Here is a 14,250-nt window from a genome sequence, read left to right on the forward strand (position 1 = left end):
ACTAAATCTTGACAGAAAATTGTCGTTTTATAATGTGAAAGATGTTGGGGTTTTATCAATAAATTGATTTTTTTGTTGCTCTGTAAATCGAGTAATTTTTATTAAACATAAATTAACTAAACTTATAAATTACTATTTACAAATTATACCTGTAAATCGAGAAACGACAATTATCTCAATTATTATCGTTAGTCCCAACTCTCACACTTTCAGCTCTATACTGATTTCCTCATTCGAACCTCATGATGTATATACTCAACTGTCAACATACATACTCACTCTCACACACACTTACAAACATACACTAAGGGACTCTTTCCTTATATATATTTTTCAGTCTACAATTCACACAGAGCAACCCATTTACACTTACATTCTTGTTACCATTTTCTCCGATTTTTATATATATATTGTTCATTCCTCACAATAAATTCATAAACCTTCATTTTTTGGCTGTAAATCAGAATGTTGTTAATGACAAACTCTTTTATTTTAGTTTCAATAGTGTACGGCGCGGGCTGGTTCGGAAATGTTTGTTCTTTCTTCTTATCCGGAGTTATTTCTTCAATTGACCCAAAGGGGTGGGAGTATTGTTTTACATTATGGGGAGGAATCACCATTTTGTGGGCAATTGGTTGGATATTCTATGGATGTGAAAGCCCCAACCGTCATTCGTCGATATCTGTCGAAGAAAAAAATTACATTATGAATTCACGAAATCATGAACAAAAAGCGCCTGGACCTTTTCCCTGGAAATCCATAGCATCGTCTGGTCCAGTATATGCGCTTCTAGTAGCTCAATGCTCTCAGACATTTTGTTTTTGGATGCTGGCAACCAAGAGTCCGGAATACTTGGATAAAATATTGAAAATGGATTTGACCACCGTGAGTAATATATTATTTGAACATTTTGCATAATTTTAAAATTAAAGGAATTTTTTATTTCATTATGTTTTTTTTCTTTTCATTCTGTAGATCGGCACTCATTCAGGCTTACCGTATTTTACCGCGTTTACATTTAGTTTGCTGGTGATTTGGCTCAATCACATGCTTATAAAAAATGGAACTTTAACCACGAGGTCATCACGTATGCTGTGGAATGGTTTTGGGATGGTCGTGCCTGCACTTTGCATATTGGTTCTCGGCTATACTAACTCTGAAAATTCAGTTTTCGCGATAATTCTATTATACATCGGAATAACTACAAACATAACCATATACAGTGGTCACCATGCCAATCATTTGGATCTTTCATCGAATCACGCTGGACTTCTCATGGGCAATTTGAATACCATCGCTAATATTGGTGCCGCCGCTGCACCCTTAGTACATGGCGCCATCGTTACAGATGCCACTAACCCAGATCAGTGGAAAACCCTTTTTTCCTTAACAGCGGCTATTTGGTTAATAGGAGCTGTAGTTTTCCAAGTGTTTGGATCGACTGAAAGGCAGATTTGGGACGATCAATCTGCGGCAGTGGAAAATGATTCAGAAGCTGCGAATCCCCAAGTCGATAGTAACGAAAATCATATTGAATTAAGTATTCGTGCAAGCGGAACTCATACAAGCCCACCAGAATCTGATAAGTCTCAAACATTAATAAAATGAAACGATGTTTAGGCGCTTACAACTGCGTATCTTATGAAACAGATGAAAGTTGGAGGATAAATATTAGAACATGAAAAATCAGGAAAGCAAAAATCCGGTTTGAACTCAGACGTACCATTGGTTCGGGGCAAACTTTACGCTCTTGTTCTATGGCGAAGAGTACTGGTGGTGCTCTGACGTCTGAGTTCTGAAACTGAAAACTAAGCAGTCGTTTTTAGGGCGCGAATAGAATTAATAGTATTTCTTAGTGTAATTCTAGATATAATCTGAGTTTCGAAACTCAGACGTCAGAGCACCACCAGTACTCTTCACCATAGAACAGTAGAATTTGTCTCGGAACAACACTGCTCCGACAATGTTTTCAAAAAACCATGTTATTACTTTTATGATAATCTATAATACCAGTAACAGAATGATATACTATAAGTCTCGCATCAAGCGTTGAATCTGGTTTTAAATAATATTGAAATTCCGTATTCATTTAAAGAACTTATTATAACATCGATTTTGATTTATAATTATATAAATTTAAAGGAAAAAACCAATCAATACTGAGATTAACTTTCAATAAAGATTTTTTGTGAGAGTATGTTAAATAAAATTCATTATTTATATCTTTAATTTAGTTAAGCATTATTTTATAAAAATGTGGAATGTATTGTTAATTATAAAATAAAAATTGTTGTGTTTTTTGTTTTGTTCAATGGGATCAAATGATTATGTTATTTAATAGTTTAACTTTATGATCAATGTAAATATTCAGTGTATATGAATAAAATTAATTCAGATTGATTATTTTTTTATAGTATAATACAAATAAATTGTTTTACAATGTATCAAGTTATAAATTTTTGTTATTATTTACTTCTAGAGAAGACGCAGTGATACTCCCATCTACCTCTTCCCTGCCCGATCTCTCATCCCTTGACAGTTTGACTGTCCATCCCTAGCCGCTTTAGCCACTCGAGTCGTTCTCTTCCCCGTCATCCACTACTCCTACCTTACCACCACTATCCGTAGACCCCCTACCGATAGTTCCTCCTAAATCCAAGCTCCTTCGTTCTTCACAATCAGCCTCAAATTGTTCACTGAAGCACAGTCGGACGGTAGCCGTAAAACCTGCTCAACGAGGGACGGGGGCTATCGCTCGGGTATCTTCCTTGCGGACCGGTATCCGCAAGACTCAATCACCTTCGCCAGCGAAACCCACTGAGACTCGTACTCAGTTTCGCAGCTCATTAAAGCGCGCAACTGTGCCTGGGACCGGCACCACTGCAGCTTGCACTCAGCGCAAAAAAAGACGCGCTCCAGAGAGTCCGCCTCTTGGCGCATCTACAATTGCTACGGCCATGCCTGCACGAGGCTCCCCTCTCCAAGTCGACTCAGCGACGCCTACTTCGGTACTGCACACTTCTGCGACACAATCTGCCATGCCGCGTTTGAATGTGCCCCCTGCCTCTCAGAGTACACCCGCTACTGCCGGACAATCTACGGTTTTGACCCCTAATCTGGTGGCATCACTGTTTGCCCGCCTCGACCGCCTTCCTCTCCGAACGCTTGGATGCCCTTTTAGAGGCTGAGCCCAGCTGGGGCGCGCTTGGGGCTGCCTCGGATTCATCTACTGACCCGGCACATCAAGACGAGTATGAGGTACGCTTGGATGGACTGCCGCTTTCGGCTGAGATGTCGCTCCGTACCGCTGAAAGAATATTGCAAGTGCTAGACTTAGCCAGGCTATGTCCGCACATTGTTAGTGTGCGCGAGTGGCGCGTACGCCGCCTGGATGGCCCCTCGACCGCTTCTGTTCATACCGCCACCAAGACGATGGTGGTCCGCTTTTCGTGTGCTGCCTGGCGCGACGAGGCCGCCCGGGCGTACCGGCGTGCGTCTGGCGCATCTCTCTCGCATCTTTTTGACATGAAGGAGGCGGCTCCCCTCACTATCTCGGTCATCTTACCACCCCACGTATACAGCTTGCTGCGCGCGGCGCAGCGTCGCTCTCGCGAGCAAAATTATCTCACGCCCGTCCGACGTGGCCTGTGTGTGTATATGCAATCTGCTCTTGGCGTGCAACCAATTTTGGTGCTGAACCAGCTCCAGCCTAGGCAGTGCGGGGCTGTGCATGACGCCGCCGAGCCCTCCAGTTGAGTGGACGCAGCGGGAGCTATATCATACCATCCGGCCCCCGCCAGCTCCCACCCCCACACTCTAAGTATCGCGTTTTCCAACATCAATCGTCTACCCTCTCATTTCAATAGCATTGAACACATTTCATCATCAAACTCATACGATATAATAGCCTTAAATGAAACCTTTCTGAAACCACACATTAATTCAGCCCTTTTTTCACTTCCCAACTATAATATTTACCGTAAAGATCCGAAGAAATGACTCAAGGGTCTCCATTCTCTGTGCATCAAATCCCATTTTTTCTAGCTACTCCGAATACCTCATCTGTTCCATAACTCCAACTACACTACCTGCCTTTAAACTTCTATTCGCTGTCATATATCGTCGTCCAAATTCATGCTACCCAATAGTATTTTTAGATAAACTTTCTTATTTCATGCCATCCTTTGATCACGTCATAATTAGTGGAGATTTCAACATCAACACATTGAAATATAAGAATCGGCATTCGATCTACCTAAAGCACTTGCTCTCCGCTTACAACCTCTACATTATCAATAGCGAGCCAACTCATCATGTCATCTTAGCATATGGTTCACTGCGTGAAACCTGTCTGGACCTATGCATCGTGAAAGACCCTAGCCTGGTTTTGGAGCATTCTAAATCGTTGGTTCCATTCGCGGCCGGTCACGATCTCATCACGATGCTGTATAATGTCAAACGTAATCCACCACCACCTACAATGTTCGAGATAATTGGCAAATAATGTTCGCCGTGAATTTGCATATCTTCGACAGGTTTTTGCTGGCCACGATTCGCGCGCACGTATAATGGGCGTTTGATAAAGAAAGAGAGAGAGAGAGAGAGAGGGCGATTTCTACGAACCAACGAATAAAAAAAACAAATGATAGATCTCGCGAATGTTCTACAGGACTCTATATGATTAAATAAATGCGCGCTGAAGTGCAGTGCTCTACACAATGAAATAATTGCATTGATACTTACTCTTTATGCAATCCAAACAGCTTCAGGTCTTACTTCTGTTTCGTCCAATGGTAAATTATACGATCCTATGATCGCCAAATCAAAAGTAAACAAAGCTAATGCACGAGTCACGATAATATATTTTCACAAATTGAGAATATTTACGAAGAATACACGATTTTTTTCGTTAAAAAAAAAGTTTATCTCTCTACACCTTTTTGGATCGCAATTTTAGAAATTGTTTGCATGAGTCACGTTGTAAGCTTAACACACTTGACAGAACAGTGAACACAAAGCGAGAAGAGAATGTCTATGACGTTCACGCTGAGTGGGAGACCGCTAAATGATCATGGAAGGGGTCCGTTGTAATACACACGCTGTGTATAGTTGATACCAAGCTCGCATGCCGTTCGAAGGCGAGAGAGAGATAGAGAAAGAAAACGTATGCCCCCACTCTTAAACGTGCGTCTCAATACTCTTTGCTTCGTGACTTGGGAGTATGTATACCTAGTAGAGAATAAAGATACGTGCGCGGTAACAAATTTTTCGTCTACCAACTTCAGAGGCACTAGTACGCTCTTGTACGATCCGTATGGTGCGATCCTGGCTTACTGTAACCTCCCATACATTGAACAGCACCATTTTACATCAGCTGAACTCGGTACACCTACTACCCAACTCGATGTGCGGCCCTAGCCTCGGTACGGCTGTCTTCTCGCTCACTGACGCTATTCAATCGGCTGCTGATGATGTGACCCCTTTAAGACCAGCAACGTTTTCAACGCGTCATAAGCCATGGGTGGACTCTGAAGTGCGTTCACTAATGCGTGCGCGTGATCGCGCTTAATGCCGTTTCCGTCGTTGTCGCTGCAACGTGGACCTCTGTCAATACCGAGTCCTGCGTGCAGAGGCGCACTGCAGGATGGACACGAATAAAAATACATACTATGCATCTAAGTTGGACACGAGGCACTTTCCAACTGCGTACTATCCACGGGGCACCTGTCACCCCTTCTACATTTTACTGCGGACACCCTCGTGCAGCATTACGCACGTATTTCCACCTGTTCACGGCCATTACCCCCAGAAATAGTAAACTCAATCTGCTCATCTCCACTTCCAAACGCGCATACAACGTTTACCCTCCAACCTATCACTCCTTCATACGTTACCAAGCTTTTTTCCAGCATATCATCTAAATCCATAGGCATAGACGGAATCATCTCGCCGATGTTAATGCTTGCCTCACAGTCGCTGTCAGCTCCCCTTTCATCTATCTTCAACGCCTCCATAGCTTCATCAACTTTTCCCTCCGCATGGAAACACGCTTCCATCATACAACTATCAAAAACATCTACGCCCGCATCAATGAACTATACTCGCCCCATTGCCCTAATGCCTGAAATATCAAAATTACTCGAACGCGTCATTCACTCCCAACTCTTGTCACACCTAATCGAACATAACCTTCTCACACCTCATCAGCACGATTTTCGTCCAAGTCACTCCACCAGGTATTTTGGACGTCACTGAGCGTGTCCGTACCGCCATTGATAAGCGCGAGATCGCAATAGTAGTTTCATTCGATTTTTCCAAGGCGTCCGACTCTATTCCACACCACAAATTGCTCATGCGTTTGCGTGAGGTTGAATGCGATGACATGACCATACGATGGTTTGCCAGTTACTTGAGCCTCCGCACGCTGGCTGTGCGGAATGATGGCGGCTCACACTCGGCACCCTATCAAATAACATCTGGTGTCCCGCAGGGGAGTGTACTCAGACCGCTCTTATTTTTCATCTTCATTAACACTCTTCCCTCCATTCTTTCACATTTTCATGCTGTCATCTTTGCCGATAACACGCAAATCATTGCTCATGCTCCACCGTCCCAGTTCTGCTGCGCGTCGGTGCTGATGCGAATGCGGGGCAAAGGTGGGCCCAGGAGAATGGCCTTAGCCTTAATGCCCAAAAAACTCGTGTCCTTCTGCTTGACAGTCGGACACACGTGAAAGCGCTAAGCAGAAGAAGACTTCCCAAAATTTCTCTCTCCGGCATTGAATTGGAATAAACATCCTCGATCAAGTTTCTAGGCGTGCAGCTGGACTCGTCGCTGAACTGGGACTCCCATATCTCATCAATCTCATCTAAAATCCACTTTGCACTATACTCATTACGTTATCATCATCATTCATTGTCTCATCCCCTTCAGCAGCGTCTTGTGCACACCGCCTCTAAACTCATCAATTCTCTTCCAGCCTTCTACCCGTTCAATACCATCAACCCAAATTCGCGTCCATTCCTGCTTTCCCACTGGCTCTCCCTTGAGAAAACAGAGTGGCTGCAGCGCTGCGAGGTTGAAAACCTCACTCCCATACCTCCCTCACTCCTTGACACACTATCCCTATCCTAGCCCTCAATCTTAACCTATCCTGGCCTCTCTTTGCCCTTTGCCCGTGTGACTGTGGCACCGTGGTGGCTGGTATGTGTCCAGGGCTCGTGCTGCCTGCATTGGCCGGGTGGTGGGGCTCATGGGCGGCTCTCGCATCCTCGCTTATCTCACCGCGGGCTGGTGGTCACCTGCGTGACTAGTACCTGCATTGCTGTGACACAGCATAGTTTTTAATTTATTGTATATTTGTAAATAGTTGTAAATATTTTTGTGTGTGTACTTGCTCTCAGTACTTCAGTACTAAATGTTAAGAGCGCTGTGTTTGCCCACTCAGCGTGCTCATCTGCTCTAATCTGCTTTATATTTTATATTTTAAGTTATATTTTAAGTTGTTTTATTTTAACTGTTTTCTTTTCTTACTATTTGCTGTTTATTGTTCAAATTAGGTTGCCGGGCCAAATGGGGTTGTACTCCTCCCCCTTGGTCCCAAATAAAAAACTATTCAATCAATCAATCAATCAATCAATCATGTGTATGTAAGTGTGTATGTGTTCATGCAAATTTATGATAATATTTATTCAAACTAGCCATTTATATACGAAAGATCCTTCGATTATATTCGCTTTGAGCTTATCACTCGAGTCATCTAAATAGTGGCATGTAAATGTTCATCTTTGTTACGTTATGTAATGGTAACGTACACTGAGCCTGAAGAGAAACAGAGAGAGATAGAGAGTGGAAGAAAGGGATTTAGAAAATAAACAAATGAACGGCTCGGTTAGTTAATTAATCAATTAACCTGCAACCTACTGATTATAACATTAAAATACTTCTCCGAGGATAATTTTATTATTAATCGTTTCATTCTTTTTCCTCAGTAGTACACGCTTGATGGTTATGTGTAACAGCCATGAAAAAGTAAAATAGCAAAGCTCGTCGCATTTCTTTAAAAAAAACGTGAGAGAGAGAGAGCCGATTTGTGTTCGTGCGTGCATGTATCCACGCATCTATGGATGATAAAGAGCCACCTATAGGTCATCATCTGACCATATAGTTTGTATAATACACAAGTTTATCCAATCTTGTTTTCTCCTGGCCTGGTTACACGTTGTACCTCGTGCGAATACATCAATTTCCGTCAAACTTTTTCGGCAGTGATCTTGCCGAGTTTCTTATTGTACGAATAAAGCGAACATCTCATTAAATCTCTGCTAACTCTTGTATAGCCTTTTTTCCTTCGCAAATCAATCACCGATGTATGCTTGGTGATTTTCTTCCACCGAAATCCTTACGCGGCTTATAGTGCGCGCGCGCGCTTGAAGGGAAAAAATTGACTGATGTGCGCGGCGAAACGAAACGAGCAAAAAAAATTGACGAACACATAATAAGCGCGTGCGCAAGCGTTAATTTTAGAAACAGCGTTGCAAAATTGGTAGTAATTAATTTGCCCATCGTCGCTGAGACAGGATGGAAATCACCCGATCATCGTAACTGCAGCGATCGAAGAATTGAAGTAAAATATAATTTGCTCCTTGTGCGATGCTCGACAAAAAATAAATTTCTTTTGTGCTTCGTCTCGCTAACAAAAGCTAAAATGATAAAACTGTATAGAAAAAGCTCTCGTAGCTCATCTGTCTCACTCTTTCGATCGGCACATTATTAATTGGGTCACGTTACCAGAAGTCAAGTAGCGCGCACACAAAAGGACTTTTATACGATCCATTGTTCCAAAGTTGAAAGCCCGCCTCATTACCTTTCTTCTCCTCCTCTTTATTTTTTATTCTTCATGAGCTGCGAGCTTTTGGTAGTGCGTAATAATATATAATGCGTTTGTATACGCGGTGTGCCCGTGTCATTCTTTTACGCATGCGTTGCGGGGCTGTCTTTCTTCGCACGCAGTGGCTTCGCTCTTTTCTTCCCCCCTTTCGGTCGCAATTTTACGTATTATTATCACCGTCGCGTGGACGTGACGTCTAATAAGCCTCATAATTCATCGTCGCGTTTGCAAAATTTCCTTTTTACGCTGTCGGCCATCAAAATCGCGCTGCGCGTCTAGTAGAGAAAGTTTTATGCCTGCGTACGATTGTATACATACGTATGCGTGAGTATATTATCGACGATCGCCTATACATAAAGTCGCGCTATTATAGACTCTAAATCAGACGAATTATAAAGTATGACTATATGTAATGCGAGCAAAACCGCAAAACCACAGGCCATGCCGGTGCGAAAAATTGAATCGTAAAGCGCGCACGGCTTTGCGTTATAGGCCTGCGAGCTCATTCGTGTAGGTGTATATGCATAAGCGACGAGACGTACCGTGCGCGTACGTGTGCGCATGCGCTCGGAATTTTATAATGTCGTAAAAAATAATAGGTGCACGCGCCTGCGTATATGTGTATTGTACTATAAGCGCGAGCCGAGCGAGCGCAAAGATGATGATGATTAAGAAGCATTTTGGCTCGCGTGATTCATGAGCCGAAAACGTATGGCTGTCAAACGAAGCCGAAGATTGAAATACCTCGCGCGAGAAATGTATTTTTGGTGTTATGCGAACGCTAATTAAAAGTCCGTATGCGTGTGTATAGTAATGCAGCACGAGCGGAGCGCGCGACCGACCGAACTTTCTCTTATAAATATACGCATTATATCGGTATAGGGCTTTTTAACGCGCGCAAAGAGCCACAGAAAAATTAAATGTTTGTTGTGGATGGACGAGAAAAATTGCCAATTCTATCGCTATTTATGTATCGAGCGTCGTTGGCTCTTTTTTGTACCTTTCTTTTTTTTGTGCCGTTGTTATTGAGCGCGTCTTTACACACGTAACAGGAGAGGCAAATTGAGCTCCGGTGTACAGAAGCTCGCAACATCGTGTGCAGCCGTCGTTGCGTTGACAGCCGCGCGGCTTTGAATAGAGGACTTACATGACACATTTTTCAATGAACGCGCGCGACACGCGTACGAACTACGCTCGGTATATGCTGTATGATTTATTAATCGTCGACGAGACGAAAAGAGAAAATTTTTTCCTGTTTTTTTTTCTTACCCTCTATGGGTATCGTGGTCTTTTTTTTCAAGAATTTACCTAAATATGTGTAAAATTTGTTTCAAACGCTTACGAAAATGTCCGTTGTGTACCCAGAGAATAGGAGTGTATCTTTGATTTATACGGCCCAATTAATATTGTGTGTACGGGATGTAGAAAGCATAATTCGATATAAACACCAAAGTACATAATACAGAGAGAAAAAGCCAATTCGTATAATAACGACACTCTGATGATTTGTGTGTCAAGCACCGAAAATCAGATAATCTCGAATATTGCGGAAACGGTGGCCGATACGAGCAGAAAAATCAAGCTTAAATTTATCGAAAATCTCTGTATAATACATGCTCGCATTGTGTACACATACAATTAGATGGAGAATCAAAAGGTTCCCATCGGTGGTATATATACAGCGTGCCCAAACAAGGCCATGGCGGAAGACAAATGCGCCCTGCATAACGTGGTGAAAGTATATATGTAGTGTAGCCAAGGGAATAAGCGCGACAAATTTAACTAAATTGTCTGACCATGAGGCTTGCGCATCCCCTTTGTGCATCCATTTACATCCATTAATATTATGTTTTCTCTTCTTCTCTCTCTCTGTCTCCTTTGGATTACGGCCGAGCTTATACGCAGCTTATGCGTTTTTAAGAGGGACTCGGGGATATTTTAAAGGGGCTATTAGAAATATTTTTTGTTTCGTTGGTTTCGAAACTATACAGGCGCTTGTGTGGAATATAATTTATAATGCGGCAGCGGCAGCTCGAGATGACTTTAAATTGCTCGAGTTATAGTTTGCTTTTGTTTGGGCGTCTATGTGCGTCTTCTTTTCTTCTCCATTAACGCAGGATACACTCTGAATGGCAAATATATAATATAACAACAAAAGACAGCGAATCCACACGTATGCAGTGAATATTAATAAATGATACGTAATAAGAGGTACAAATAAAAATAGGCTGATGCACAATAATAGAAATCAAAAAGTCGAAAAGCCTAGACTCGTAACGATATTTGAAGGACGAAGACACGCCCCTCTCTCGCTGCTTTACACACATATATATACGCAAGCACAATAAAATCTATATATAAAATCGGTATGATTTCTTTTTAATAATCACCATAAATCGCGCCGAGTGTATAATATGTAGCGGGGGCACCCTCGACTCCGGCGTGTGGTATATACCTCGACGCGCCGCATTATACACTTGGCATTTGGACATACGACTTTTTGATGAACTGCTGCATCTCGATTGGTCACGCCGCAGCACTGCGAGAGAGAAACGAAAGAGAGAGAGAGACAGACGGAGAGAAAAAGAGAGCATCAGCCGGCGTTTAAAATGTCCCTAAAACGCCATATATGTGCACGAACATGGAGCGCGTGTCGCACCCTCCTTTTTCGCGTATAAACACGACGCACAACCGAATACATGTTATGATCGAGCTTATGTGCCTGCGGTATATATATCGTGCATTAGGGGTGACAAATTCGACACACATACACACATACCGTATACTCGTACACACATAATACACGTCCCCGAGATTTCCCCGCGACAGCCACTTTCATTGTATTATTATACGGATACGCACATATATATATACGTGCCATTTTTCCATTATTGCCTAGGCGTGTTAACTTTTCAACGCTGCTCATTTTTTTGTTTTGTCAATTTTTCGAGCTTTGACAAGCGTCGTGCTGGCGGCGCTAAGGGATTTTATATAATATAATGTAACGTCAGCGAGTATACTTTATGTTGGTATATATGTGGCATGGGAGTGTTGTTTTGATGCGGAAAATGAATGGGTATAGAGAACCGCGTGGTTCACACACACACACACACACACACACACGCATACACACACATGGACGCACGCGGGGGTACACACAAAGTACAATACGAAACTTGTATACCTCGGGTGACAGCTACCTTTTGTTTCACAGCTCTTAGCGTCGCCATAATAGGTGTAAAATTCACGCGTTCACCGCAGCTATTGTAAAGCTTAAAACGCAGCTTGAGCAATGAGTCTAATCGAAGCGTATTGATTAATTAAACGTTGTTTACTCGAACAAAATCTGTATGCAAACACGAGCATACCTTCACACTCTCAGTCTCACGCTTACTATTAAAATACGTGTATTATACCAAAGGCACGATGTTTGTCGATCGGATTACACAAGTTGGATGACAAGCCAGTAGCGCGATTAAGAAAAAAGCTGCACCGTCGAGCCTGGGGAGACGGAGACGTGTGCGCGACAAAACTTTGTATGATCAAGTGGGTATTATAAAAAAAGTCGACGGCGAAACACCTATTTATAGGCGTATATCATAACGAGTGCCGCGCATCAAAGAAGATCGATCTGCGGCTTAAAATTTCCATATACATATAATGCTTGTTTGCTTGTGTGCGATGTGTGTGTATATGTGTCTGAGCGCGTGAACAAACACGAGTAATTGCTCTTAATCCTTAGCGGCTGCGGTTAGGATTGTTACACAAGTGGATCTGAAAGATGAGATCATTATACACGAGCAAAGGATCCCTTCAAATAGCTAAAGGAGTCTTTTGAACGAGTCATTTTCTATATCTTTTTCGAATATTCACGCGCGAACGTCTATATATGTCGATACCAGGAAAGTTTTTTTCGGCCGATACGAAATTATTATGCACACGAATATATGCGCGATTATAATATGAGAATGCGATTTTCAATAGCTAACACGTCAATAGGCATCATCGCGTGGCAATAAATATGGAGCGGCAAAATATTTCGCCTCGTCGAGAGCTTTGTGCGTGCGCGCGCGCGCGCGTAAACATGCATATAGCAGCGAGGACGAAAAAAAATATGTATACAAGTAGTATATGTACATAAATATACATGTCAAACGATGACATTGGCAGTGCACGCGCGTGCAGAAGAGCGCGGACTTTGACAAAAGTCTCTTTCTCGAAATCGCGCCTCTTCTCTCGGGACCGATTTTTACCCGCGCGCGCACGATATAATTTATGCACGCGCCGCGCAGCAGTTCGACCGTGTGCGGAGCGTTTATTTGGCCATTAAAAATCGTTTCGCGACTTTTAAAAAGAGCTTATTCGTTTGTATGTAAATGGTAAGCCCGCAATGTACGACAACGACAACAACAACAACAACAACAACGCACGTATTTTGCGCTGCGCTTGACACGAGGCAGAATTATAAAAGATAAATAAAAATTTATATACTTACGCGCTGGTCTCAGCGCGGGCTCGTTTTTCTCTATTCACGCGTCGAGACTTGCCAAATAATTTTTTATAAAGAGTCGCTAATAGTTAACAATTCGTCTTCTCCTCGATTCTCGATTTCTCATTCTCGAATCAATACAACCTTTCGAACTTTTGTGTACCCGCATTGAATAAAACAGCAATTAAAAGTAAATAAGGTTATCCCTCGATTTCACTCAGCCATAATTCACATGCCTAATGGGTGTATGATTTAGATCACTGTAATCACGGAGCTGTCATAATTCAGCATACGCCGCCGCTCGATTTACCAACGTTACAAATTAAATTAATCACACGAGCCGCGAGTCTTTTGTTTGATATGTATTTTCGAGCATTATGATAATCGCCTAGCCGACGAGGTTCGACGATCGCCATCGTACACACGATAAAAAGAATATATCGAGCAGCGGCATTACATATTATATAGAGGTCGGCTCGCAATCCTGTATCATCGCGTCTAATTACCGAGACCTCTTCGGCAAGGAATCGAGCACGTCTACTTCTCGCCTCTCGGCTTCGATATGGAGAGGCACTTAGCATTAATACGCACTTCAAGAGCCTCTCTCCGACTGCCGTGCGCGCGGATTCGTTACAATAGCTATACACCGTACAAATATAATAAGGCAGTGCCTCTCAGCTGCGATACACACTATGTATACCTGTACCTCTCATTTGTACACTTATTATGTGTACTTACACAATAATTTCTGTATCGTTTTCTGACGTGCATGTGTATAATGTATAATGCGAGAGGCTCTCGATGGCCTCAAGTGTAATACTCGAGTTCATCTCGTTGCGCCTCTCTCTCGCGCGCGCGCGCGCGACCAATG

The 14,250-nt window shown here is 42.7% G+C and overlaps 1 protein-coding gene across 1 annotated transcript in view; it reads left to right on the plus strand.

Annotated features, from left to right (window-relative positions):
• The window catches only part of LOC106655683 (putative inorganic phosphate cotransporter), a 47,820-nt gene that overhangs the window by 9,973 nt on the left and 23,597 nt on the right, over positions 1–14,250 (plus strand). Inside the window, exons 3-4 of the mRNA XM_023460526.1 lie at positions 734–885; positions 976–1,516. Coding sequence (XP_023316294.1) covers positions 734–885; positions 976–1,516 — 693 coding nt within the window. The remainder of the gene's footprint in view (positions 1–733; positions 886–975; positions 1,517–14,250) is intronic.

The sequence above is a fragment of the Trichogramma pretiosum genome, unplaced genomic scaffold, assembly GCF_000599845.2.
Source record: "Trichogramma pretiosum strain Unisexual culture from Peru unplaced genomic scaffold, Tpre_2.0 scaffold5, whole genome shotgun sequence".
Taxonomy (NCBI): domain Eukaryota; kingdom Metazoa; phylum Arthropoda; class Insecta; order Hymenoptera; family Trichogrammatidae; genus Trichogramma; species Trichogramma pretiosum.